The sequence below is a fragment of the Punctularia strigosozonata genome (genome assembly GCF_000264995.1).
Source record: "Punctularia strigosozonata HHB-11173 SS5 unplaced genomic scaffold PUNSTscaffold_5, whole genome shotgun sequence".
Taxonomy (NCBI): domain Eukaryota; kingdom Fungi; phylum Basidiomycota; class Agaricomycetes; order Corticiales; family Punctulariaceae; genus Punctularia; species Punctularia strigosozonata.
In genome coordinates, this window is record NW_006767437.1 from 1,584,774 (window position 1) to 1,609,995 (window position 25,222).

The 25,222-nt window shown below is 57.2% G+C and overlaps 7 protein-coding genes across 7 annotated transcripts; 6 read left to right on the forward strand and 1 right to left on the reverse strand.

Annotated features, from left to right (window-relative positions):
* The first annotated feature begins 208 nt into the window (after positions 1-208).
* Positions 209-2,411, forward strand: PUNSTDRAFT_120195 (DUF453-domain-containing protein). Its single transcript, XM_007383127.1, has 5 exons — positions 209-498; positions 568-1,269; positions 1,337-1,775; positions 1,835-2,043; positions 2,095-2,411. The coding sequence occupies exons 1-3, from the start codon at positions 232-234 to the stop codon at positions 1,562-1,564; spliced, it is 1,197 nt and encodes a 398-aa protein (XP_007383189.1). The 5' UTR covers positions 209-231; the 3' UTR covers positions 1,565-1,775; positions 1,835-2,043; positions 2,095-2,411.
* Positions 2,412-6,599: 4,188 nt separating this feature from the next.
* PUNSTDRAFT_66094 (uncharacterized protein) lies at positions 6,600-7,899 on the forward strand (the record flags this gene model as incomplete). The annotated part of the gene is made up of 5 exons (XM_007383128.1): positions 6,600-6,852; positions 6,917-6,981; positions 7,037-7,314; positions 7,367-7,505; positions 7,576-7,899. 5 exons carry the CDS (start codon positions 6,600-6,602, stop codon positions 7,897-7,899), a joined length of 1,059 nt encoding a protein of 352 aa, XP_007383190.1.
* A 597-nt stretch (positions 7,900-8,496) lies between these two features.
* PUNSTDRAFT_16609 (cytochrome b5) lies at positions 8,497-8,982 on the forward strand (the record flags this gene model as incomplete). Its single annotated transcript, XM_007383129.1, has 3 exons — positions 8,497-8,584; positions 8,638-8,827; positions 8,952-8,982. Coding segments are annotated over 3 exons (309 nt in total), but the record flags the coding sequence as incomplete, so codon positions are not given.
* A 536-nt stretch (positions 8,983-9,518) lies between these two features.
* On the forward strand, positions 9,519-10,569 carry PUNSTDRAFT_133697 (uncharacterized protein; the record flags this gene model as incomplete). The annotated part of the gene is made up of 5 exons (XM_007383130.1): positions 9,519-9,675; positions 9,758-10,005; positions 10,057-10,149; positions 10,204-10,494; positions 10,546-10,569. 5 exons carry the CDS (start codon positions 9,519-9,521, stop codon positions 10,567-10,569), a joined length of 813 nt encoding a protein of 270 aa, XP_007383192.1.
* Positions 10,570-11,072: 503 nt separating this feature from the next.
* PUNSTDRAFT_143315 (uncharacterized protein) lies at positions 11,073-15,719 on the forward strand. The gene is made up of 15 exons (XM_007383131.1): positions 11,073-11,595; positions 11,649-11,942; positions 11,996-12,519; positions 12,573-12,824; positions 12,883-13,215; positions 13,277-13,755; positions 13,806-14,008; positions 14,061-14,307; positions 14,359-14,465; positions 14,516-14,962; positions 15,023-15,122; positions 15,178-15,201; positions 15,263-15,433; positions 15,487-15,569; positions 15,630-15,719. Exons 1-15 carry the CDS (start codon positions 11,520-11,522, stop codon positions 15,650-15,652), a joined length of 3,363 nt encoding a protein of 1,120 aa, XP_007383193.1. The 5' UTR covers positions 11,073-11,519; the 3' UTR covers positions 15,653-15,719.
* Positions 15,720-21,443: 5,724 nt separating this feature from the next.
* On the reverse strand, positions 21,444-22,076 carry PUNSTDRAFT_52071 (uncharacterized protein; the record flags this gene model as incomplete). Its single annotated transcript, XM_007383132.1, has 1 exon — positions 21,444-22,076. A coding segment is annotated over exon 1 (331 nt), but the record flags the coding sequence as incomplete, so codon positions are not given.
* A 711-nt stretch (positions 22,077-22,787) lies between these two features.
* On the forward strand, positions 22,788-25,171 carry PUNSTDRAFT_133700 (uncharacterized protein; the record flags this gene model as incomplete). The annotated part of the gene is made up of 4 exons (XM_007383133.1): positions 22,788-23,613; positions 23,686-24,876; positions 24,935-25,082; positions 25,144-25,171. The coding sequence occupies 4 exons, from the start codon at positions 22,788-22,790 to the stop codon at positions 25,169-25,171; spliced, it is 2,193 nt and encodes a 730-aa protein (XP_007383195.1).
* Between the last annotated feature and the right edge of the window lie 51 nt (positions 25,172-25,222).

Below are 25,222 nucleotides of genomic sequence, written 5' to 3' on the forward strand. Positions count from 1 at the left end.
AGGCGATTACCGAGCGGGTCGAGCGTCTGGCGTAAGCGCCCGGGCACTCAAAATTTCGGATTTTCGGACATGACGTTGAGGATCAAGGCTATTTAATCATGTCGTCGCACGGTCAGATTGAATCAGAACTGAGAATATCCAGACTAGTCAAGGGTTTCGTGCCTCCAGATGACACCCCGCGTTCGAGCTCTCTCATCCTCCCGAATACGTGGCAGATGTCCTAGGCGAACGATGTCAACGGTCCCCAACCCACTCCCCGCCTCCTTCCTACGAGGCGGCACCTCCAAAGGCATCTTCATCAACGCGAAACACCTCCCCGCCGACCGTGCTGCTTGGGCGCCCATCTTCCTCCGCATCATGGGCTCTCCGGACCCGGAACACGGCAGACAGCTCGACGGCATGGGCGGAGGCGTCTCGAGCCTCTCCAAGGTTTGCGTCGTCGGCGCTCCAACGCCGGAGCAGAAAGGCGAAGTAGACGTGCAGTACACATTTTGTCAGGTGGGAGGGTGATTATTCCGTCGTGGTTGTTTACGTTCGCCACGCCGACGATCTTTCTCTTCGTTACAGGTCGGTATACGTGACGCGACCGTCGACTACTCGGGCAACTGTGGCAACCTATCCAGCATGATTGGCCCCTTCGCCGTCGACACCGGCCTCGTCTCGCGTACGAATGATCTCAAGCTCACGCACGACGATGCTAAAGGCATAACTCGCGCAACCGTCCGCACTTTCAATACCAACACGCAGAAGCGGATCGACTGCACCTTCCCAGTGTCCGTCTCCTATCCCGGCCTGGGACCGGAACGCCTCAGCGCGCAGCTCGACCTGCCCCAGACGTCTATCGCCGGCGTCCCCGGCCAAGCGTCTACCATCACGCTGGACTTCATGGCCCCCGGCGGGGCACGGACGGGCAAACTCCTACCAACGGGGAACTCCGCCGAAGACCTCACCCTCTCGGACACAAGCCTTCCTTCCGTTCGGGTTTCGCTCGTGGACGCAACCAACCCAACTGTCTTTGTCGCCGCCTGCACCCTCTCGAAGACCCTGTCCGCGCCCGCGGACCAACCGATCGATTACGCCAGCCTAGGCGTGCTCGAGGTGCTCGAGCTCATCCGCTCTGCGGGCGCGCGAGCTATGGCTCTGGATCCCACTGCGCAGGCGCAACCCAAGATCGCCGTGCTCAGCGCGCCGGTACCGGGAGAAGCCTCCGACGCGCATATAGTCGTCCATGCGCTATCTATGGGCGTGCTACATCGTGCTGTGCCAATGGTACGCTCATTCCACCTCAAGGATACCATACACGAGGCATCATATACTCACGTAAATCGCGACTCAGACTGTGGGTCTCTGTCTGGGCGTCGCTGCAAACATCGAAGGCACCGTTGCCCACCGGATCGTCAACTCGTCACTTCAGTCGTCAGCACCAAACACAAAGATCGTCAGGATACGCCATCCTAGTGGCATGGTTGACGTAGGGGCAGAGTTCGACGCAGACGGCGAGGTGACGAGCGCGAAGGTTGTGCGAACTGGCAGGAGGCTAATGACGGGCGAGGTGTGGTGGTAAACGATGCAGGCTGTCAAGTGCGCAACTCTGTGAATTCGGCTGAGACGCCGTTGTTGCAGTCCGAGCTCGTGCGGTATAGTGACCTCCTGAAAGGCTGCGGATAAACACCAATTGGATGTCGCCTTCCCACGCTCATCCCTTATAAAGACGGAAGTCCCGTTAGCCCCTGATTTTCGAAATCGTTGTCAGAGCACACTCATGCCCCGAAGACGTAAGTGTTGACAATCCGTTCCTCAACAGAAAGCTGAGATACAGATTCTCCACCAATAGGTTCAGCCACTATCGCCGAGATCCCGATGCGGGTAGGGGCTGTGAACAAGCTTCCGGAGGAGTTACTCGGCATAATTATCGCATACGCCATGAAGTACACGGGCCCCCATCCTTGGGCCCCTATGAACAGCATCCGACATCCACATTTTCAATTACGATTTGCAAACGAGACGAAGAGGAGTATCATGCTAGTTAGTCGCCGGTGGAACGTGAGCAGATCCCCTCAATCATGCTCTCTCTAATTTGACTTTGCAATCAAGGACATTGCCAAATGGCACATGTACCGCGAGATTTACATCCTCGCATCACCGGCCTTCGCGGGTCTTGGCAACATCGCAGGCTATCTCAAAGAACTTGCGAATACGAGTGACATTCACCCCCAGCTTTTCGCGAATAGGACGCATTCGATTGAATTGCACACTTCGAGCTCGTCTCCTGCGCATGTCACGCAGATGGCCGGGGTGTATTTGTGTCGTATCCTCTCTCGGGTCACCTTGAACCGGTTTGCTACGACTCTCCACGTCGGTTGTGTCCCCTGGCTACCCGTACTCGCCCACCGCAGCGCCATGACCCTCACCCATCTTAGCCTCGAATTTAATCCTCGCCGCTTCCCCTCCGACGCCATAGAACAGCTCAACAGCTGCGACCAACTGATATTCTTGCGTCTCTCGGATGCGCAGCACGACGTCGTGCACGATGGGCATTATCCAGAGAGCCCGGGCGATCTACCTCAGCTCGATTTGCCGAACCTCCAGGAACTCGAAGTCGTTTCTAAGGCCGACTTGAACTCCCTGCATCCAATCGGCCCGATTCCGTTTCACATCGTTAACTCCGCCAATCTACCTGCACTTCGCAGGCTAGGCGTATACGAAGAGACCTATACTGGACACGCTAATACCGGAATCATCACGCTTACCGACATGGTTGAGGAGCACGGATCCGACCTTGAGCATCTGTACGCTCGCCTAGCCTATTTCGAGGACGACCTGGAGACGCTTCTTGATTCCATGCCCAAGCTGACCGACCTCACGTGTCAGGCTATGCTCCCTCGCGATCCACCGGACAACGACTCGGTTCTGGCGCACCCGACGCTCCGACGATTGACACTGTCCAGCGCCGCTGGCAGCTTCCGCGAGACGCTCAACCGCATCGATCCGGCTCAGTTTCCGGCACTCGAGTACGTCAAGATCACCGGGTTGTCGTGGAGTTCGGCCGAGCTGGGGCAATACGGAAATGAGGTCGTGTGGACCATTGCGGAGGAGGTGGAAGCGGCCATCAAGTTCGCAGCCGAAGGGATTCCTTTGCTGGACGAGAATGGTCGACCCTTCGGAGGTTTGATCGGGATCAGGCAGCAACGAGGGCCCTTGTCGGCAGACTGATTCGTGCATCTTAGTCGTCTCTGTACGCCATCTGCGAGTCGTAAACTCTCGCGATCACATCTTCAATACGCCTCTTGCGGCGTTGCGCGCTATCTTGCAGATTCTCCTCTTCATTGCTATGACCAGGGTTGACTATCAAAATATATGTACCCTAGATCGGCTTCCCGTCAAAACGCTTTTTACTGGCACTCTACGATGTTCGATAAAGCCAAAGCCAAAAAGACCAGTGTCACAAGACGCGAGATTCAGCTTGAGAGCAGATTCATGTGCGTGTATACGCCTTGCTATGCATCAGACGCATAATAGTATAGTCTTGTAGGGTATCATGGAAGCCCACGCTGTTCCGAGGTATGTCGGCTGGCGAAACGAGGGGTGACACGTTCTAAGCAGGATGCTTTCGACGCAATCCTCAGAAGGCTCGTCGTCAAATTGGAAAGCTGACCTCAACGCTTGGACTATACACACGTCATGGCCATCCGGGTATCAAAGAGCGGCCGAGTGCGCCAGGTATGCAGCTGTGCTGTCCAATGTTGCTTTGCACCTCTTTACAGCCGACTCGGGCGTTCGGGCCTGGATGTCCACTTCTCGTGGTTGTCAGCTTGGGGTGTTCGTGCTCACTAACTCATCTCGACATTGCAAATCGCGCCTAGAACATATACTCAACGCCCCATGTGTTGCGTCATGTTGAAAGCGCAATCCCAGGCCTATGGCTCACTTGCTCGCGCCATACCACCGCGTTGCCGACGATGGTCGAGCCTCGTTTCACGATAAAACGGCTACCCAACGACATGTCCTATGCTTTGTATATGTGTGCAAAATGGCATCCACAGGCTATTGCAGAAATCTGCGCTGCTACCGAAATGCGTATCGGATACAGGTCTCGATCTGTGGATAAAACCCCGATTCTGTACCGCAATCGGATGGAGTACTTGGTAAAACTGGCCTCCGTCGCAGAACGTCGTCCTTCCTTGTTGAGGCGGACACATACCATGGTCATGTTATTCAATACCTATGGAGAACCTAGAGAAGGAGGGCTGGCAGAGTGTGTCGTCTGCTGTCATACGTTACGTTGCGACACTTCTCCACGGACTTACGCTCTCGCATACCCTGGTTGCCGTTTCACAGTGCAAGGAGCTCTCAGTCTTTGACATACCTCGATATATGTATACATCCGACGGTCATCAATCCTTCCACGATCCAGTCACTCAACACTTTCTCCAACCTCGTATTCCTCCGCATCTCCGATCAGCTGTATTTCGACTCGTCCGAGGATAACCCTTCCCGGGACAGTCTGAATAGCTTGCCACCTCTCCACCTTCAGCGATTGCAGGAAATGCAGCTTATGTACACGACCCCAAGTGTGGACATCCATCCTGACGGCCATTTGCCATTTTACCTAGGTGCGACGGCCCATCTGCCACCTCTTCGATGCCTTCATCTTTAAACGGGAGACTTGACGGGGACATAGCAGTGGCAGCTGCCTCAGTTCATCGATATTATCATCGAGGAGAAGGCGACATTCAGAAGGCGACACTCTTCGTCTGCGATATTGGTGTCCCCCCAAGGAGGTCGCAGAAAAAAAGTATGCAAACCGCGAGCCACCATGCCGCGGAGATGCTTTCCGATCCCAGCTCTGCTGTGCATGGCGTCGAACACGGTATTCGCGAAGCTCTCGACGCAACGATCGAAGGAGACTCAAGCTTGCAACCGTCGATATATGGTTCGGTTGCGTATAACGTCGGAATGACGGCTGGTAGCCATGCAATCATAGAGGGGGAGAAAATGGCTGCATCTGAACTTGCGCGATCAATGACGGAGCATGGTGCGCTCGGATTGCTTGGTCAAAAACGAGAGGGAGGTAAATAGAGTTAGGTAAACGCAGAGAGCGGATGCACCCTAGTGGATCAGTGGCCTCGCGCCCACCGGCACCGTGCAACTTCGTGGTATGTATGTGGGTCGTTCCTGTTTAGGGACCCACGCTCGTAATCCAGCACTATCGGAACTCCCGGTATTGACTCTCGACGACTGAAATGGGCGGCCGCTAGGTAATGTATTGCGCATAGAAGCACATACATGTACCTAGTTATTTGCGCCAGTGCTGAAGCGGTGTGTCGGCTGTTATGCAGCTCACGGGAACCGTGGATGCACTGTGTGCGCCAAGCCGCACGCTATTGGGACCGCGCCGGAAATATACCTACCTACCTACCTATCAGCACCACCGCCACCACCTCTACGTTCCCATCGTTGAATATTTGACCTCGACAATCACGGTACTAGTTTGTCCAATTGTACGTAAGTCGTCGTTGCCGCGATCGAAGTACGCTGCCGGTGGTTTGCGTATTCCGAGACATATGCAATAAGCACTGGCATCCGAAAGAGAGAGACAGGATCACTATGGGCTGAGAGTGGATTGTCAAAGTCGAACACGATAAGTACAATACATCCAGTACAGGAGGATGGTAGGGCGAAGGCCTGCTGCGCTGGGTGGGTACCCCACCTGCGAAAGGAGGACCTTGAGCTCCAAGGCACGCAGTGGTCCAATGATTTTGGACCCACTCGTGCCAAGGTGCTATCGAAAGGGTTGGGTAGGTGGGCGACCAAAAACCGAATTGGCGGCGGCGACAAGAGGTGGGATGCACCGACGCCCGCCCCGAACTCAAACCAACTACGGCGGGCGGGTGCTCCCACCCTTGTCGCCCCATGACGCTCTCCTGTCCTCTGATAGGCGGACACTCGTACCTCGCGTCCTCCTGTGAAGAATTTAGAATAGCGTGTAGACGAGACGTGTCCACCAAGCGTAAGGGCAGGCCCAAGGATGCTTGGAGGCTGTTGACACTGAATGCCAAGCTCAGTCCGATACATCGGCATAACGGAAAGCTCACACATCCGCCGATTTGCAATCGCGTTTTTCATCCCGCAGGCGCTGCGCCTGAGGTTGAGCTCGTGCCGAACAACACCCTCCCACTGCAAGGCTAGGTTTCTTCAAGCAAGGTTCTAGATTACCCTATATCTATGTAGCTTCAGGCCTAGATCGCTTCAGTTGCATCTTCTGCAATAGTATCTATACGGAGGTGCTGACTTGGGCTGACAGCTGGAAGGTCGCGTTAGTCTTCCCTCCCGACATAGGTCATCAAAGAAGCACTGTGGGCATATCTCGTCAGCGCTGATATAAAATATAGGTGGGATGCACGGTTGTCTGTCAGCTTCGGCACCATTCTCCTCTCTCTTTCTGCTTCGCAGTGCTAATTCAAGGGAGAATGATGCATTCGAGCGTTCTCGCATGCCTGCTCTCAATCGCTGTGCCGACTTTCGCAGCCAGCGCGTCCTCGTCCGACCTGGCGGCGTACAACGCCGCGACGTCGAAGTTTGACTTGATCAAGGGCGCCATGCTGGGTTCTATTCGCACCAGCTGGGAACAGGGCACCGCCCTCTCCGCCGTCCTGGAATACTCCAACCCCGAGTACTCGCTGTTCGGTAGCACACCGTTCGGACGCTCTGGCATCCCTGTGGACGCGTTGCAGTTCGCAATCAGCGCAGTAGCGAGGCAGACCGCGGATGGACGATTGAGTCAAAACGTGGGCGACGCGACCGACGGCGCAGCTCTTGATGGTGCCAGTGCTGGAAGTGGTGTTTTGTTGGGTATGATAATTTGAGTTCTGAATCAACCATGATCAACATGGTATCCTGATGATCCGTGGAACAGGCTCACTGACTGATACGACATACAAAACCCAGTTCGCGAACGCGGCGGCTGCCCAGCTCAACTACGTAAGTTCGCGAATCTCTTGCCATTGTTCGGTTTGTTGACGGCGTGTTGCGGTAGATCCTGACCGACGTGCCTCGCACGTCCACCGGCGCGATCTCGCATAGAGCCGATAGCAAGCAATATTGGGCCGATGGCGTCTTCATGGGGCCGCCCTTCATCGCCTACTACGGCGCCGTCACCCAGAACCAAACGCTCCTGCAGTTCGCGTACGACAACTGCAGGCTGTACAGGGACGCGTTGCTGCTTCCGAATGCCACCAGCTATGGACCACTGTGGGGTCATATCTACGATGATGATAACAAGGCGTGGTCGGACGAGGGTATTTGGGGCACTGGGTGAGTGCTCAACAGGTCAATCGTGGAGATACGGCCGCTTACGCGCGTTCAGCAATGCCTGGGCCGCAACGGGAATGTTGCGCGTATTGGTCACCATCAAGAAGTCGGCTTTCGCGAGTAACATGACGAGCCAGATAAACGACCTCGTGGACTGGACGGAGCAGATCTTGAACGGAACCTACCAAGCTATCGTTCGTTAACACCACTCTTGCGCACCACTTTTGCGTCTCCGAAAGCTATCACTCACCTGCGTGTAAACAGGGCTCCGACGGTCTCATCCCCGATTACATGTCCACCCTGCCGGACGCCCACTTCGGCGACACGTCGTCCTCGGCCGCGCTGGCCTCGGTCTACTACCGCCTTGCGGCGCTCTATCCGGATCGTTTTTCGCCGGCCATGGCTCCGGCGCTCGCGAAGGGTGCTGCGACCCTTCGTGATGCGGTCTTGAACGGCGCGAACGAGCTTGGGGAGGTTGGTCCGGCGGTGGACCCCTTGGTCTGGGACCAGGTTGGCGTCGTGAGCACGGAGGGGCAGGCGTTCGTGTTGATGTTGATATCTGCTTGGAGGGACTGGCTTGGTGCTTGATCATCGTGTCAGAAGGAGAGGCACACTCGGAGGCAAAACGACCACACACTCTTTTATCACCCCTTTTTGAGCATACAGAGTACTATATTGCAGATATTGCGTAATTACATTGCTTTACACCCGAAGTGCTCATCTGCGTTCAAGAAAGTGTCGTGGAAGGAGACCAATTACCGCACGCATTGGGCTACCGGCGTCGGGACAGAGTCGAGCCCGAGTGGGTCCTGGGATATTTCGCAGGATCGCGAGTCGAAGACGTGTTCGAGCGTGTTGGCGACCGGGGTCCGCGCATATATACAAGGCTCGAGCTTGGCTGTATTGGATCATCCTTCGACACGAGCATATATCTCGTGGAAGTTGGAAGAAAGCAGCGTGCAGCACTATCCAGCTATCCCGAACGCAATCACCTGCTTCACTTCGGCCATGGCGTTATCATCCGTCTCGTTTCAGTCGGTGCTTTACGCGCTCGCGCTCGCTCTCCCTCTGCTCGTCGTCTTCCGTCGCAGCTTTGTGGCTGCCAAAACCACATCCAGTGAGACATCTGCCAGCGAAAACACAGAATCCAAGCCCATCATGCAACCGCCCTCCGATGAGCTCGCGCCGCCCAAGGACGATCCCTATACTCTCGAGCAGCTGAAGGAGTTCGATGGGAGCGATCCTAGCAAGCCGATATACGTCGCTATCAAAGGTGCGCCACATGCCATTTGACTATCGAACACGCTACTCAGATAGCGCTGGCAGGTGATGTGTTCGACGTCACCCGCAAGGCGGACGTGTACGGTCACGGCAAGTCGTACAACATTTTCGCGGGAAAGGATGGTTCGAAAGGTCTCGGTATGAGCTCGCTCAAGGAGGAGGATGCGGTTCCGGACTGGAGCGAGCTGCCGGGGAGCGAGAAGAAGGTGCTCAACGACTGGCACTCGTTTTTCTCGTGAGTTTTATTTCCAATGTCGCATTCGCCAGCCTATATGCGCGGTTCCTTTGACCCGCTCTTCGTTATAATCCAGCCAGCTGGTGGTTGCGTTCTCGTTACTGACAGTTCTTGAACGTCACAGAAAACGGTACAACATCGTTGGACGCGTATCAGACCTTCCTCCCGCGGTTGCGAGCAGTTCGTCCACCGGCGCTAATCTGTGATCGCCAGAGATCTTGAAGGTGTACTAACTTGCACTGGCAGCTCTCGTCTGCGTCGTGGCACTTGTATACTACTGTCGTTTGTGTCTATATTAATCCTCGCTTTCTCGCAGTCGGTCCATCGCCTGAGCCTGCGCTGAGCCTAATCAGGTTCGAGCCAACACTCTCTGGGACGTTGCAACATATCCGCGGCAGTAACGAACGCGTCATCAATCCAAATCGAGGGATGCGACTACCATATTCAGCACGACACGTTGAACATCGACGACCTGTCCGTTCACAACTGAGCCCGCACGCCTGTCATCGAACAGAACCTTGACAGCCCGCCAGCCTCCCTTCTGAAAGCAACAGACGTATAAAAGGGATCGCATTTTGCGTTTGGTTCCCCAGACTTTCACCGGTCCCTCACATCCTAGCCACCCCACCGACAGCTACCTAGCTCGTCCATCCCCGCGTTACCACTCGCCCAAATCTCAATTATATCAATCATGTTCACCAAGCGCATCCTTGCCCTCGCGATCGTGGCCGTCGCAGTCAATGCCGCGACTTTGCCCTCGCTCCCGCTCGTCGGATCTCAGTCGAGCCAGGACAGCTCGGCGAGCAACTCGGGCAACTCGGCCTCTACTTCGCAGACGTCTTCCAACAGTACGTACCCGATAGGCATTCACCCTTCCGATGCATGCTAACGTGTGGCGCTTGCAGACCACTGCGCGGCGGGCACCTTCAGCGGCAGCGGCCAGCAGCCTTGCCAGCCTTGCGCCAAGGCATGATCCATGCCATTCGCCATCCTTACTCGTCTCTGACCAACTCCCACAGGGCCAGTTCCAGCCCAACCAGGAGTCAACCTCTTGCCAGCCCGCCCAGCCGGGTTACTACGTCGACTCCGAAGGTGCTTCGTCGCAGACTCCTTGCGGCGCTGGCCACTTCAGCAACGGCTACGCAGACCATTGCAACGACGCTGCACCTGGGTACTACGTACGTTTTGCACGCCTTCTCAGATAGACGGAACGCTGATAACCGTCATAGTGCGAGTCGAACACGTGCGAAACTCCTGCGCCTTGCCCGCCTGGCACCTTCGCGGCCCAATCTGGTCAGGGTACCTGCACTCCTTGCGCAGCGGTTAGTATTATACCTACGAAATTGACTGCTGTTCTTAACGCCCTTTGTCTCTAGGGATCGTACAACGACGCGAGCGCCCAAACTCAGTGCCAATCGTGCCCCGCCGACCGTCCCAACAGCCAGGAGGGCGCTGTCAACTCTGACAAGTGCACGGCCAATGCTCGCAGGGGATTGGATGGTGCGGTCAAGGGAAGCGGATTCCCGCTCGCGACCACCGAGTCTGCCACTTTCCCTTCGAGCTCTGCGGCGGCGCCTGCTACCACCTCGAAGGCTGCGGGTGGAAAGCGCCAGCTCCCGTTCGATATGCTCCCGACCCCTTCGGCTCCTGTGCCCGCTCAGAGCTCCGTGGCTTCCGCTCAGAGCTCCACGGCCTCTGCTCATAGTTCCATGGCTTAGGCTATAGCGGCGGCGCAAGGGTAAAGGTTCGATCTTTGGACTTCGGGGCGATGGTTTCTGGGCTTCGCGATTGATGGTTTTGGGAACTGTACGGTATTCGGTGGTACAAATAAATCTTATTCCTGAACGTGTGTGCCACTGGGAACGGCAGTAGGCGTCCGCTCAGCGGGATTTATCAGTCTGAGTGCAGCGGCCTTTCTTGGCGTTGGGTCGCCTCTCGCCTTGTCAAGTTCGAGGACATACAGTATGTCCTCAGGCCTCATGGCTCGACATCCCGCTCTTGCATGTTGAGGTTAATGTCCTCTACCGTATAAAAACCTTGAATGTACCGTTCCAATGCCTCGATGCATCATCTATCTAAGTCCAAAGCTGCCGGGTCAATCGTGGGTTTCGATGTCCTCGTCAGTATCCGAAGCGGAAAGCATGCTCGGCATCCTCACGCGGGAGTCTCTCGCCCTCTTGGCCAGCTTCTCGCTCTTGCCAAACGCCAACCCCCGAGTCCGCCATGCCATACGAGATGAACAGCCCCTTTACGGATCTTGGAAGTCGGTCGGCATGCACTTATAGCCGTAGCGTTGCGAGCATATTGGGTGGTTGGGGTCGACAAGTATGACGTCGTGTGCGAATATGCCGTTGAATTGCTGGCGTCGGCGCTAGAGCGCGTCGAACGCGACTCTTTCTAGCCAGTGTCGACGGCATATGTCTTTCTCGCTCATTCACTCCTCCTCGCATATGGCGCTGGATTCCAGAGCGATTGCCCGGTCCCGTCGCGCAACGCTCGCTATGAATGTCGGCCTCGAAGTTGGACGGCTCCGCCATGACCTCATGCGTACCTCGTAGCTGTCAGCCGTCCCCGCATACGTCAGAGTGACCGTGCGCATCCAACAACCCTAAAGACGAGGTGACGCCGCCGACGATGCCTCAAATATACCTCCCTTTCGCGACCTCTGACGACCGCCGCCGTCGTTGACACGATGACTACGACAAACCATGTCGCTGGCGAGGGCTACTCTGGCCGCAACCCAGTACCAACCATCGAGAAATTCAAGGGTCAGTTCATCGGAAAGTTGGCAAGCTGCGTCGCTGACCTTGTCCAACGATAGCGGAGCAAGAGCGCGTAGGCGTCCTTGGCGAATCAAACTCTCAGGTCAATGGAGCTGCGCAGAACGGAGACGCGGGTGTCGATGCGGACCAGAACAAGTCGCTGCCGCCGACCCCGGCGGCCCAGCCTGAACCAAAGTCGAAGCAGGACGAGAAGAAGGAAATGATGGAGCGTCTGCAGCCCCCGAAGGGCGCCAAGGCGACGGACGCGGGGAAGCAAAAGGGCGAGCGCTGGGTGCGCGACCCCGTCACGGGCCAGGATGTCCTCGTCAAGGATCCTCAGTTCAAAGGCCAGTGTTCAGCAGGGCACAGTTCTACGCTGCATTGCTGACCTGCCCGCGTTTTTCAGACTTCCGCGAAAAGGGTCTTGACAACGACGCGCTCGATTCCTCCCACAACAAGCTGGGCACGGCGCTTCGCCGCGCGCCTCATCCCTCTGAAAAAGGACAGGATGGACGGTACCCGGCCCCCACGGCCGCAGACGTCGGCAACATATGCGTGCAAGCTTTCCCACCACCGCTCGAGCCCGTCGACATCTCCAAGCCGAAGCAGATCCTGCGCACGGGCGCGCTAGTCGTCACCGCCCTGTGTGCCGTCACATGGTGGTTCGTCGCGACCGGCAAGAACCTATCTTGGTTCGCGTTCTTCTGGCGAAGCTCGCTGCTGGGCACGATCGTCGGTGCGACCTGGGTCGGCTCCGAGAATGCGGGGAGGAAGATTGAGAAGGAGCTGGAGAGGGTGCGGATGGACCTGCACAAACGGCGGGCGGAGGAGTATAGTCCTCCGACCCCGGAGAGCGTGGAGTGGCTCAATGCGCTGTTGAAACTCGTCTGGGGCCTAGTCAACCCCGATATGTTCGTGCCGATCGTCGACGTCCGTTTTTGGTTTCCTTGACACACCATCTAGTACTGATGTCATCTTCACAGATGATTGAGGACGTTCTGCAAGCCTCGCTTCCTGGGATCGTAAGCGCTGTTCGTATTGCAGACCTGGGTCAAGGAACGAACCCTTTACGAATTGTGTCTATGCGTGCGCTTGCCGATCAACCTGGTCATCCGGACTACCCTCGTGAAGAGTGGGTCGGGCTCGATAAGGACACGCAGAGCAAAATCCAGGCTGAGGAGAAGGATAAGGGCAAGGCTGAGGAAGTGGACGAGGATCAGACTGGCGACTACTTGGTATGTGACCTTCTTTCCAGTATAGCGCATACACCCAGCTCATATCAGCCTGCTTCAGAACTACGAGATCTCGCTGTCCTATCAAGCCCTCCCCGGGCAGTCGCGTAAGCTCCGCTTCCACAACGTGCACCTCATGCTCGAGTTCTTCCTCGGCGTCTACGACTGGCTCAAGATCCCGATCCCTATCTACGCCGTCGTCGAAGGCTTCGTGGCTACGGCCCGGCTCCGTATCCAGTTCATCCAGAACCCGCCGTTCGTGCGCAACTTGACCGTGACGTTGATGGGCGTACCGAAGGTCGAGGTGTCGGTGGAGCCATTCACGAAAGCGCTGCCTAATGTGCTCGACTTGCCTTTGGTGAAACAGTTTGTGGAGATGGGTATCGCTGCCGCTGTAAGAGTCGTTGCGCTATATGGGCCCGTACACGAGTCTGATGATGCCTTTTGTTGGACAGGCTGCCCAATTCGTGGCACCTAAGAGCCTCACGCTCAACTTGGCGCAGATGCTTGCCGGTGATGGCGTCAAGAAAGACACCGCGGCGCTCGGCGTCCTCGTTATTACCATCCACCACGCCGTCGGCTTGTCCGCACAAGATCGCGGCGGCGGTTCGGACCCGTACATCGTGCTTGCGTACGCGAAGTTCGGAAAGCCGCTCTATTCCACGCGCATCATCCTCGGCGATCTCAACCCTGTGTGGGAGGAGACAGCATTCTTGCTCATGACGGACGACGAGGTGAAGGCGGAGGAGGAGTTGAGCGCGACGCTATGGGACTCGGACAAGCGGAGCGCGGACGACCTCGTCGGGCGGGTGACCGTGCCGCTCACGGAGCTGCTGAAGAAGCCTAACACGATGACAGCGAGGCAGGATAAGCTGCAGGGCTTCGAGGACGCGAACTCCATGCCCGGCACGCTGTACTGGGAGGTCGGCTACTAGTGGGTTGACTGTCGACGCGCCTGATTACCGAGTGCTGACGACCGGATAGCGAGAAGATGCCGTTGAACAGGGCGTTGATGAAGGAGGATAGCCCGAACGTACCCAAGGAGCTGAAGGACACCGTTGGGGAGAAGGTCGCGGAGAAACCCACGGTCGCGGATAGTCAGGATGAGGCAGACGCGCTCAAGACACCACCGGATCCGGAAGTTCCCAGTGGTATCTTGTCTATCATCATTCACCAGATCAACAACTGTGCGTACCCCGATATTCTCCTACGAGCGAGTCTGCTGATCAACCGCGCTAGTGGAGCGCCAAGATATCAAGGGCAACACTGGCAGCCGTGAGGGTCAGGCCGGTCAGGACACGACGGAAGCTGCAGAGGAAGGAGAGCACTTGCCGAACGGCTACTGCGAGATCATCGTGAACGACGATATGATCTATAAGACTCGTGTGAAGCAGTACACGAGCATGCCTTACTTCGAGGCCGGCACGGAGAGGTTCATCAGGGATTGGAGGGAGACTATCGTCCGGGTACAGGTGCGAGATGCTAGGTGCGTAGATGATGCTGCAACATTAGGGATGTTCGTTGACGCGGGACATAGGGTGCGCGAGAAGGATCCTGTTCTGGGTATCGTCACCGTCAAGCTGTCCGAGCTTTTCAAGAATAGCTCGGAGGTAACGAGGCTATTCTCGCTTCAAGAGGGTGTCGGTACGTAGTACTGTCTCTTGGTTTGACGCATGTCTTGAATATGGTTCCAGGATATGGTCGGGCGAACATATCGTTCCTTTTCCGTCAGGTCAAGACCACCTTACCCCGAACTCTGCTCGGTTGGGATACCGGCACCGTTGAGGTCGTCGGTGGTATCTCCATCGAAGCCGCGCCTGAGTTTCAGGAGGGGTTCCGCACCAAGAAACTCACGATCTCGACGACCGACGACGAGTACAAGGTGCCGACGAGCGCCGCGACGGTGGCGGAAGGGAATGTTTCCTGGGATCCGCCCGTCGACAAGATTCGCCTGCCGGTGTACAACCGGTACGCCTCCGCGGTGGTGTTCGAGATCGGATCGGGAGGGATCGGGCCACTCGGCGCAGACTCAGACTTTGTGGCTTTGTGCTGGTTGAAGGACGTGCCCGACGACGAGGAGACGGAGATCAGGGTGCCGGTGCTGAGGAGCAAGAAGCTCGCACAGCTGAGGCAGAATTACAGTGAGCTCATGTGCCAGGTTCGCCTCGAGATTGAGAATTATGCTCATCCGTGGCCCCCAGTCAACGACCAGACCGCGCACACACACCATTATGACATTGTCGGTTGGCTGAAATGCACCGTTGTTCTGGATTCCGGATTGGATCCCGATCACGAGGAACAGTAAGCCTTCATGTTTGTCTTGGAAACGTGAGCTGATCTTCTATCATCGATATAGCCAAGAAACTCGGGATGAGAAGCAGTACGTCTAGTTCCTTCGTCGCTGAGAACGCTTCGATCTCAGATCTCTTCTCCTCGTTCAGCCGCTATGAAGCGTATGACCGTGTGGAAGGTTCCGCGGTCATTGCCGCTAAGAACGCCCATGCGAACGATGATGGTGTTATCGATCCCAAGGAGGCGAAGGCGTTGAAGCAAGAGAAGACCCACCAGCTCAACATGAGGCATCGGGGCGTCATGCAATATGCGCCGGTCAGGTATGATCTCGATTATCTGTCCTCCTGTCACGGGAGTCTCACGATCACGCTAGGACGGCGAAGTGGTCCAAGGAGGGCTTGGTCCGTCGCGCGAAGACGATCAAAGACAAGATCTCCGGAAACAAGAGTCGTGAGCGTGAGTCTCGCGTGTTAGCCGACAAGACGTTGCGGATTGCTGACATCCCTTTGCCTCTAGCTACGGTGGAAACTGAGGCATAAGATATTGTGAGGATGGAAGCTTACTCCGAGTCGTATGCTGTGTATACTTAAGCGGACTGCATAATACACGACTTGTACACACCAACAACTATTTCACTGTATAACACCGTCTTTGACTTCGTCGCTTGGGTGCTGTACTTGTTTCGTCGGGGTCCTCATTCTGTCATACGTTTCAGGCGGATATAACGCGACGCGCGAAGTCCGAAGGCTGTGGTCAGGCCAGTTCTCGTCGAAAGTGGAAGCAAACCATGCTGGTGGACTGCCAGCCTCATATGGACGATAGCGAGAAGAGTCGAGGAGGATGGCTATGCAAGGACCGTCCCTTCCAGAGTTTCGGAATGTTGATTATGAACATGAAGATGAGACCCACTTTATAGCCGGTTTCGACCGGCGCTATGTAGGCTGTGGATTAAAGGAAGATACAAGCTATGCTTCCCGATCTGATCAGCCCTTAAATCTCTGATTTGATCTCGCACACGAATCTTAACTGCAAGCTGTGGAAGATGCATGCATCGTCATAAGGGGGCGGTGCTGGCCGAGGATACGGGCGGTACATTGGCGGTGCACCAATGTCAATGCGCGGAGGTAGCGGGGAAGATACGGCGAAGACAACTGGGAATATCATCTTGCAGACACCAGAGCTCGAATCTACCGGGATTCCCAAGGACGCCGCTGTCTACCTAAGTTCTCAAAACACGAATCTCAACGGAGAGTTCGAGGGAATGTAAAGTGCATTCACAGCAATTACGTACTGAGCAGATCGATGCTAGACCCGGAACTGTTAGCCCAGAAAGGTCAGGTGGGAGTCGCCGTCGAAGGATACCACACTCTGAGGGGAAAACGGGTCGGAGGAGCGAAGCCGAGATAAACACGAGGCGGGATATCTTTAGCATTCATCGGAACAGTTCTGGCACCTTGGGTCGCTTGACCTCGGATTGTTGAAGAGCGTGCCCCCAATGCATGCGATGAGCACTGTGGACCAAATGCAGCCAGCCAAACGTCAGCAAAGGGAAAGAACCGCGGAGCGCCGCTGACAGCCACGCTATAACCGTTCTCGGGGACCTCAAGGGCTTCGACCTTTCTTCCATACAGAACGCCAGAATTCGGATCCAGTGGGTCAATGTGCAAACTCGGCCGACGATATGTCAGGTGGACTCAACCGCTAAAGCTACGGCGTCGGTCATGTGGAGACCTGTGCTCGCTGTCGAACGCACAACCACCGGAACGCCCGCTGCGATACGCTCCCGGTTGAACGTTGAGAGAAGCGGTCGCAATGTCAAGTCCCGGGATGCCCGTGAGATTGCTATGCTGAACTCGGATCCAACCCAACAGCTCAGCGGCTTGTTCATCAGCCTCAGGAGAAGAGAAGGACCGCGTATCGATAGCACTGGAGATGAACGGATTGATCGAAGAGTCGTTAAGCAACACTATATGTTTCGGGAGCATGAGCAGGTTGAGTCCAGTCATGATATTGGGGAGTAATGCACCTTCGTGAGCGCCCAACCGACGGGACTGGAGCGAGGCGAAAGAAACGCCGGCTATGATTCCGATCACCTAGTTCACCCATTGGTGATAAAACGCAGGAGTATTGACTTTGCGACTCTTCCGTGACCATCCATTCAGCTGAGCGATTTCCCAACCCAGCTCAGTAGATGATCGAACCTTGTCATCTTGCCCGCGCGAAGCGTCAGGGTGGGAATTTGAGGTGGTATATCAAGGGTATCACTGAAAACAGCACGCCATCATCCAGCCGATTGCAGGGGTTCGCCGGAACTTGCAGCACGTTGATATAGTCCAAGTGCCAGTAATGTCAAAATGCCATGACGCTAGGGATAGTCGCTTCGAATCTACCATGGCCGAGACATTGCGGTGGAGGTGATGAAGACGATTCGTCGTCGCAGTCGCGTTCGTGAGGTCGATCTCGGACTGAGCTTGCATCAACGGTCAACTTCGACCGGAGCGTAGCCCTGTCGGGAAGCAAGTCATACATCAGATTCTCCATACGTCGGCAAACTCGGATGGACTTTGCGTGGAGTCTACGGGCTGTCGGTGGCGGACGGATGAAACAGGATCGAAGGACGCTTGTTGCCGTACCGCTGCCAGAGCCTGCATCAGAAACACGAGTCAACGTAGAGTACTCGGATGGTTAGATCATCAGAGGCTGCATCGTCTGAGCTTTCCTGTCCGAGTTGCTATGACTAGTCCGTAAAGCGTGACCGGCGACGGCGGCCGCTCCACTTGGATACCTGGATTCCACTGAAATCGCGACGAAACATGTTGTATCGCCGTCTTTCCATCGTACTGAGCCGGACGACCATGATACTCGACAGCGTCCCGAACGCTAGAACCAGGTACTGGACACTAGCAACCGATCCAGCGCGGATAGGTTGAGGTATATGGCCCTCGCAACGGGAAGCGCAAGTTGGTGGCGGGTATGGAGCCCGAGGAGGTCACCATAACGTTAACCCGTGCAGTACGGGCGCCAATCAGCGTGATTGGTCAGGTGCGGCCTTCAGCAGCCCTTTACGATTGAAACCTGATTGGCTTTGACAATAATTATCTTCGAATCGCACATGAAAATAGGATATGCCAGCGAGAAGGAAGATAAGCATGCTCGTGGTTATGGACCTGCGAACTCTTGCTGATAAGTGACGGGGTGCCCTCCATGAGTGCAAGAAGTTCGGTCCGCGCTTGAGGAGTTGCAACTGCGCCGTCCAATATTCGATCATGTTTTAAGACTAAGTGCATCGGAAACGATCATCGCTATAAACGCGTTCCTCAGTGCCGGCACGATAGAGCCATAAACAGCGAAGACGGGATCAACGATCGACAGGCGGTGCTGCCTTCTCAGAGAGAACCTTGATGATGAATGAGGCGCCGCACAGCGATGTGGCGGCGGAAGAGCATCGCAGAAAGGACTCCCCAGTTGTGATGGTATCCGAGGCTAGACATGCCATGGAGTATTGACGATGGGAGAAGAGGGTTTCCGATGAGAGGCGTATGTGCGTGCTCGATGGTTCCCTGGACACGACTCAACACGGATCTCCATGGCGACTCTGCTTCGAATAGCAAGTACATTGCGGTCATCTTCTCTGAATTGGTGAGTCATGAAGAACACTGATGGTGGGCGCGAGAACCTCGTGGTTGGGATAGAATGAACGCGGGAATTCGGATCTGACTGTCGTACTGATGATCAGATAGTGGAGCTTGTTCCACCCTTGCTCGTTCTGAATGCGACGATTTGAGCGAGCGCAGTAGTGAATTGTAATGTTGGCGTTGCTGGTTGATGGGTGACGCGTGCATCGCAACGCAGAGATGGAGGAGGAATGAGAGGGTTTCAACGACGAGAAGATGAACGGAGGATGCCAACCGCCGCCCGAGGCAGAGACACGGGAGGAAGACTGAAACTCGGGCTCGGCGCGCGCTTGTTTTACCACCTGCACGAAAGGGGGCGGTCAAAGAGAAGGGGGTTTTGATTTCCAACTTCGTTAGAGAGCTGGATGGTGCACTGAGCAACGATGAGATCGCGAGGGCGGGCGCTGGCCATGCGTCACGCGGAGAGCGCTCTTCACGATCCACTACCGGAGCGGGATCTGATCCAAGTAGAGGGTAGTTAAACAGCCGTGTGGCGCATCCTCACGTGGGCGCTGCTGAGCGGCCATCGCCAATCCTGGAAAGGAAATCACACTGGCCGATTCGACGTTGAAGAGACGTGGCAGCTCGGGGGGAAGGAACCATGCGAGCCTGTGGACAACGCGCAAGATCGGCGGTAGTCCGTAGCAAGGTACCAGGGACGGGGGTTGAGGGTCAGGAACGAGTGTGTGTGCCTCGGGAGATTGTGCGCTCGAGATGATGGCGCTGCGCTGACCGCAGAATGCCGCGGGCGGTCCATACGTGTCCCCCTGCGTACTCGTGGCTGTCGTCATGAACCTGAGAGCGTATGCGAGCGTCGGGCGAGATTTATGCGTGCGCATGCATTACAGAGCCTGAGGATACGGCACGGCGTGCGATTTCCTTCGTTGATTCATTGCTAGCAAATTGCTGATTTCATTGCTGGGTGGTGATTGGGTTGGTGGGAGTGCCGTTGCGCGTGGCAGAATAGGGTATTCTGTAGAGTTGAACGTAAGGGTCATGCGTGTGAATCCCTCCATTGTTGCATACCTATGCGCCGTTCGAGCACCAACTCCATCGAGCGAATACTTGCGGGAGAAAGGCACATCTGTCCTCCTTGGCGGGAATCGCGCGCTCTTTCAAGATGGGAGGCTTGGCGAGTGCTCTCCAGACGGCTCTAGAGGGAAGTCCTGATGCTATCTCCGCTCGATCCCGCTGGCCCGCCGGCTCGCGATATGGATTCGGCACATATTGCGCATATATGCGTGCCGCGGGGTCGATGTGTCGGCGAACGGAGTTGGGATGTGATCTGGGATCGCGCCGGGAAACGGGTACGGGCGCCAACTAGGCCGGACGTGTCGAGGAGCCGCTAGCATTTGGAACTGGCATGGATTGGGTGATCGCGCCACGCCCGTCCCACTCACGAGCGCGATTCGGCCCTGCCCAATGATGGAGTCCTCGGGCGGAACATGTCATAGGGCATACGAAGATGTCCCAGAGCGTGTCTCGCGTGTATTCAATTGAAGACCTGGGACAGGATCAATCCGCGCCATCAGTGGAAGCTGTATTTGACAACTCCGAGATCAGATCAGGGATCAAGGGGTGGAGGCAATATAATAGCAATCGCTATGGCCGTGGCAGTACGCGCAGCGCAGAAGGAAAGAGCAAAAGTCGGTAGCAAACGGGGGTAAAAGAGAAGGAAGAAAAGCGTCGAAACGCGGGGGTGGGCCCCACGCGCGGCGTCGGTGGGTCATGCACCGAGGTAGTGGCGTTTCTGACGCCACGAAGCCGGTTGCGGCGCAGGTTAAATTGCTCAGTCATCCATCCCCATTCGTTCGCAGAGGCCAGAAGACGCCTGGCGTTGCGCCGTCTGGCGGCCGAATTCAGCTATCAGTTGCTTGCAGGGTCGCCAGGCTCGGACCCGAGTTGCGTGCGCAGGGCGCGTGGGGGCGTTGCCTCTCCGCCGTTGGTCAGGTCTCCCAATTCACGCATCGTTTCACGTATTTGGGCGCCTGAGGGCGAGTGAGGGATTTCGTGCATCAGGTGCACGGACCAGGTATGGGAGATACACACACTTGGGCCAGTGAGCGCCATTGGCGTCACTACTGACCTGGGTGCGAGCCGGGTTACGAAACAATGATCGCTTTGATAGAGTTGTAAGAATTCGGAGGGTTGGTGACAGAACTCGTTTGGACAGGAGGTGAGGTCGGGTGACCCACGTCCACTCGATCCTGAGGTTTCGACCACCACTCAATTGTTGCAGTTCGCCGTTGGTGTAATGTAACAGAGAAGAGGGTTTACAGTGAATCAGACAACTATCATCATAGGCATGCGCTAGCGACAGTGCTCCACGCCAAGTGCGAGGAACGCAGGCCAGGTCCGGCTGTCGAGGCGGAAGCGCGATGGTAAGAAGCCGGAGTATATTGATTTGAGTGTATTTGCAGCACGGGTAAAGTGGAGCGGGACTTCTGCATGTTTTTGGCGGGGCTGCCCGCGGACATCTTTGCCTATAATCTATTTTGACGAAGGTGACTGAGGTCGTCCGTATCAAATCAGGGGTGACGGTCGCTCATGCTATCAGATGTTCTAGGGCTACGGCCTATTAATCCACAGGATGGACTTCACGTCGCGTCGCTAACTGCGTGCGTGAGCAGTACTGGAGAAGCGATGGGTGGAAATGAATTACAGAAGATTCGTTGATCATATAAACACGAATAGATACGACCAGCGATCAGATCGTAGACAGTGGGAAGAGCACTTACGACGGTTTGAACCGACTGTTGAGACGGACGCGTGGTGAAGAGAAGTTTAGTCCTAAGATTTGTATAGCTCGAGGGATGAATATCGTAGGAATGCTGGGGTATGGATAGCCGTCATCAGGACACGTCTCTGTCCGTTCCTGACACGTCCTGTTCTTCGTGGAGGACAGCAAGAACCTCCGCAGCGTACGCGACCAAGTCGTAAATAGAAGCGACAGACTCCCAATCTGATGTGTCGACTAGAATATATTCGTCGAGAGTGCCTTTGGGTGAGCAGGCGGGGGTCTACGTGGACGCGACGGACGTGAGACCGGGTCGAACGAGGCAATCGCGTTCGATGCCAACAACGAAGTGTTGATTCGGATGGTGCCGCGAAGGATCTCTCGCGCGTGGAGCGACGACGGATCCTGCAGCTGAGACTCTGCGGAACAGAGTCGACCAAAGCCATCACAAAAACAGAGATCGGCCGCAGTTTCAGCCCTGGTATGTAATTATGTGTCCCGCATGCGCCGTATGTATCTTCTGTCGTTACAGTGAACCTGCCCGATGTCGATGTGCTCGTCCCGCGTGCGTTCTGGGGCGGGGTTGGCGTGCGAGAGGACGGCAGGTGCCGCGGCGACGCCATCCAGGGAAGGGGAAGCGCACCCTGCGAGAAGCGCCATGGCAGTCGAGCGTGGCATTGCCGTGACTACGGACGGATACAGCACGGCGCGCGGAGGGGAAGACGAGGACGTCGTCGCTCGCGGGCAAGCGCTGGTGCCGTGCCGCGGATCGCATGCGCCAGAGCGTGGTGAGCCTTCTGCTGGCCCACATGCTCGGTACGCTTAATGCTGAACGCGTTTCGTCCCGTCGGTGATGGGAGGGGCCGAGCCCGGGAAAAGAGACCAGAACGGGGATCGCTGCCGCTGGAAGGTTCAATGTCTCGTATGTCTTGGAGGAGAGGGCTGATGGAGGGCTTACATCAGCAGCGCCCGTGTCGGAGTTTGGAAGGGGCCATGACTGCATCGCCCGGTGCGCAGCCCTTGGCGGGGCGATGCTGACGCGTTCTTATTCTGGCGGGCGTGTTTCGTGACGGCGGAGAGGATCTGGGTGCAGATGCAGATGATGCGTCCGTCGCCCGCAGGTCGAGGATCCCGCTCGTCCAGCGAATTGGCAACGAGGCCCGTGGGAATCCTCCTGATGGGAGGAAATCAGTCTGCGTACATAACACAGCCTCGTCTGTAGCGACGCCCACCGCGAATTCTCGTACTCGCCTCCGCGACGCCATGGAGGCTGCTATATATCAACAACATTCCCCATTCCTCGCCGACCTCGACCCCGACGCCCTACCCGCCCCCGCCGCCCCCTACGCCGACTTCGACCTCGACCCCCTCGGCGCCAAGCTCGCCACCCACCCGCCCCCGACGCCCTCCTACAACGGCTCCTACGCAGGCTCGCCCTACACCTCCTACTCCGACCTCAGCTACGATCCCGATCAGCCGATCGTCACCGACGCGCAGTACGACCCCTCCGTAGGCCTCGGGCTCTACAACGATCACGGCGACTCGGGCTACGACCCGTCCCAGTACGACGACCCGCACGCATCGCCCGGGCTGCTCATGTTCGCACCCGAATTCATGAACGGCGTCCAGCCCTATGATGCCCACAACCCGCGCGTGTCCGTCGACGTCGCCCCGCCGCCCGATGCCCGCGGATCGCCCTCGGCGTTCGACCACTCCTCGCCGTCCTCCGCGGGGGACGCCATCCGATCTCGCGCCTCCTCCCTCTCGTCGAACAACACCCATCACTCGCCCCGACCCACCTACAACCCCAGCTTGGCGTACGATCAGCCCTCCCCGCATCAGCAGTATGCCCAGCTCCAGAGGACGTCGCTCTCGCCTCCTCACAAGCCGAGCTCGCCCCCGACGCTCCTCATCCCGGACACGACGAGCAGCCCCTCGGGCCCGAGCATGTTTCCCCAGGGCGAAAACACGCCGATGATCAATGCACCCGACGGCGAAGGCGGCATGGTCGGCCCGAGTCTCAACATCGTCCCCGCCACCCCCGTTGGTGGCGGCGCCAACGCCGCCTCCGATGCTTCTGCGCTGCGCGGTGAGTCATCTCGACCTTGACGTTTCCTTCTCCTTCTGTGTCCACATGCTGATCAAAGCGATTTCTCACCAGTTGACGCCAACGCGGGGCCCTCGACCTGGAACGGCAATCACAGCGCCAACGCCGGTCCTTCCCGTCCCCAGCAGAACAACGGCCAGATGACGTTCCACTTCCCGCCGGCGCATCAAGCGGCCGACGCCGTTGCCGGGCCCAGCGACCTCGCGTCGACGACCTTCCTCGTCCCGACGCCGGCGAACCCGATCCGCGGCCGCAGCTACTCCGACACGTCCCACGGCCCGCCGCTGTGGGACACCCCCGGCCGACCCACCGCGGGCGGCTCGGCGGTCGACGACGGCGGCCTTCTAGCGCCCAACGACTTCCACCCGCAGTACGCCCAGCAACAACAACAGCAACCGGGGATGCAGCACCATTACTCGTTCGGCCCGCCGAGCTCCGATATGGGCGTCGGCGCTCCCCAGCGTTATCTCCTCCCGCCAGAGGTCGCGCCCGGCATGGGCGGCATGGGCATGGTCGCGGGCGCGCCGCTCCGCCGGGTGCGCTCGGACAGCGGCCAGCCCCGGCCGGGACACACGCGGCAGGTGCGCTCCGAAGACATCCGTGTGAGCCCGTCGCTCGGCGCCGGCCAGCCGGGCGGGGGCCTGCTCCATCCCCTCTTCCCGTCGGGCCATCTGCTGCACCCCCATCATGGACGTGAGATCGTGCCGAACATCAACCGGACGCATCACCGTCGGGGGAGCTCCGGCGGGGCGGGGTCGTCTGGGGGGAGCAGGCGAGGGTCGCCGTATCCGAGCCCGAACGCGAGTCCGAGGGCGTACGATTCGATGCAGCTCGCGCCCGACGTCGGGGCGGGGTACGAGCTCGACATGGGCGGCGGTGGTATGGCGCCGATCGCTGGACGGCGGTATTCGGCGGGCGGGGCGCAGCAGGATTATATGAAGCTCGGGGACATGCGGTTGGCGGACAGCGCCGATCTGAACGAGATGGGGCTGATGTCGGGGATGGGCATAGGTGTGGGCATGAACCCCGGCATGGGGATGGCGCAGTCGCAGCCGCAGCATCAGGCGGGTGGCCAGCAGGGCGGCGTGCAGGGCGGCGTGCAGGGCTCAATGGCGGTGAGCAAGGTGAACGTCACGACGCACGCGACGAAGGACGCGAGCGAGAAGAGGAGGAAGGTGGACGCTGCGTTCATATGCCCGGTGGTTGGATGCGGAAGCACGTTCACCCGGCACTTCAACTTGAAGGGTGCGTCTTTTTTTTTGCACTCGGCGGTCGTGACTGAGAGCTGATGCTGTTGTTGTAGGACACATGCGATCCCATAACGAGGAGAAGCCGTTCAAGTGCAAGTGGCCCGGGTGCCAGAAGAGCTTCGCGCGTCAGCACGACTGCAAGCGTCACGAGAATTTGCATCTCAACATCCGGCCGTTCACGTGTGAGGGGTGCAAGAAAACGTTTGCGAGGATGGACGCCCTCAATCGACACTGTGCGTGTTCTGCTCTTCCTTTCGCGCAGCCTGTTCATAGTCCTTCGTCTTACGTAGTGCGTTCGGAAGGCGGCGCAGATTGCCAGGCGCACCAGAAGGAGCTCACGT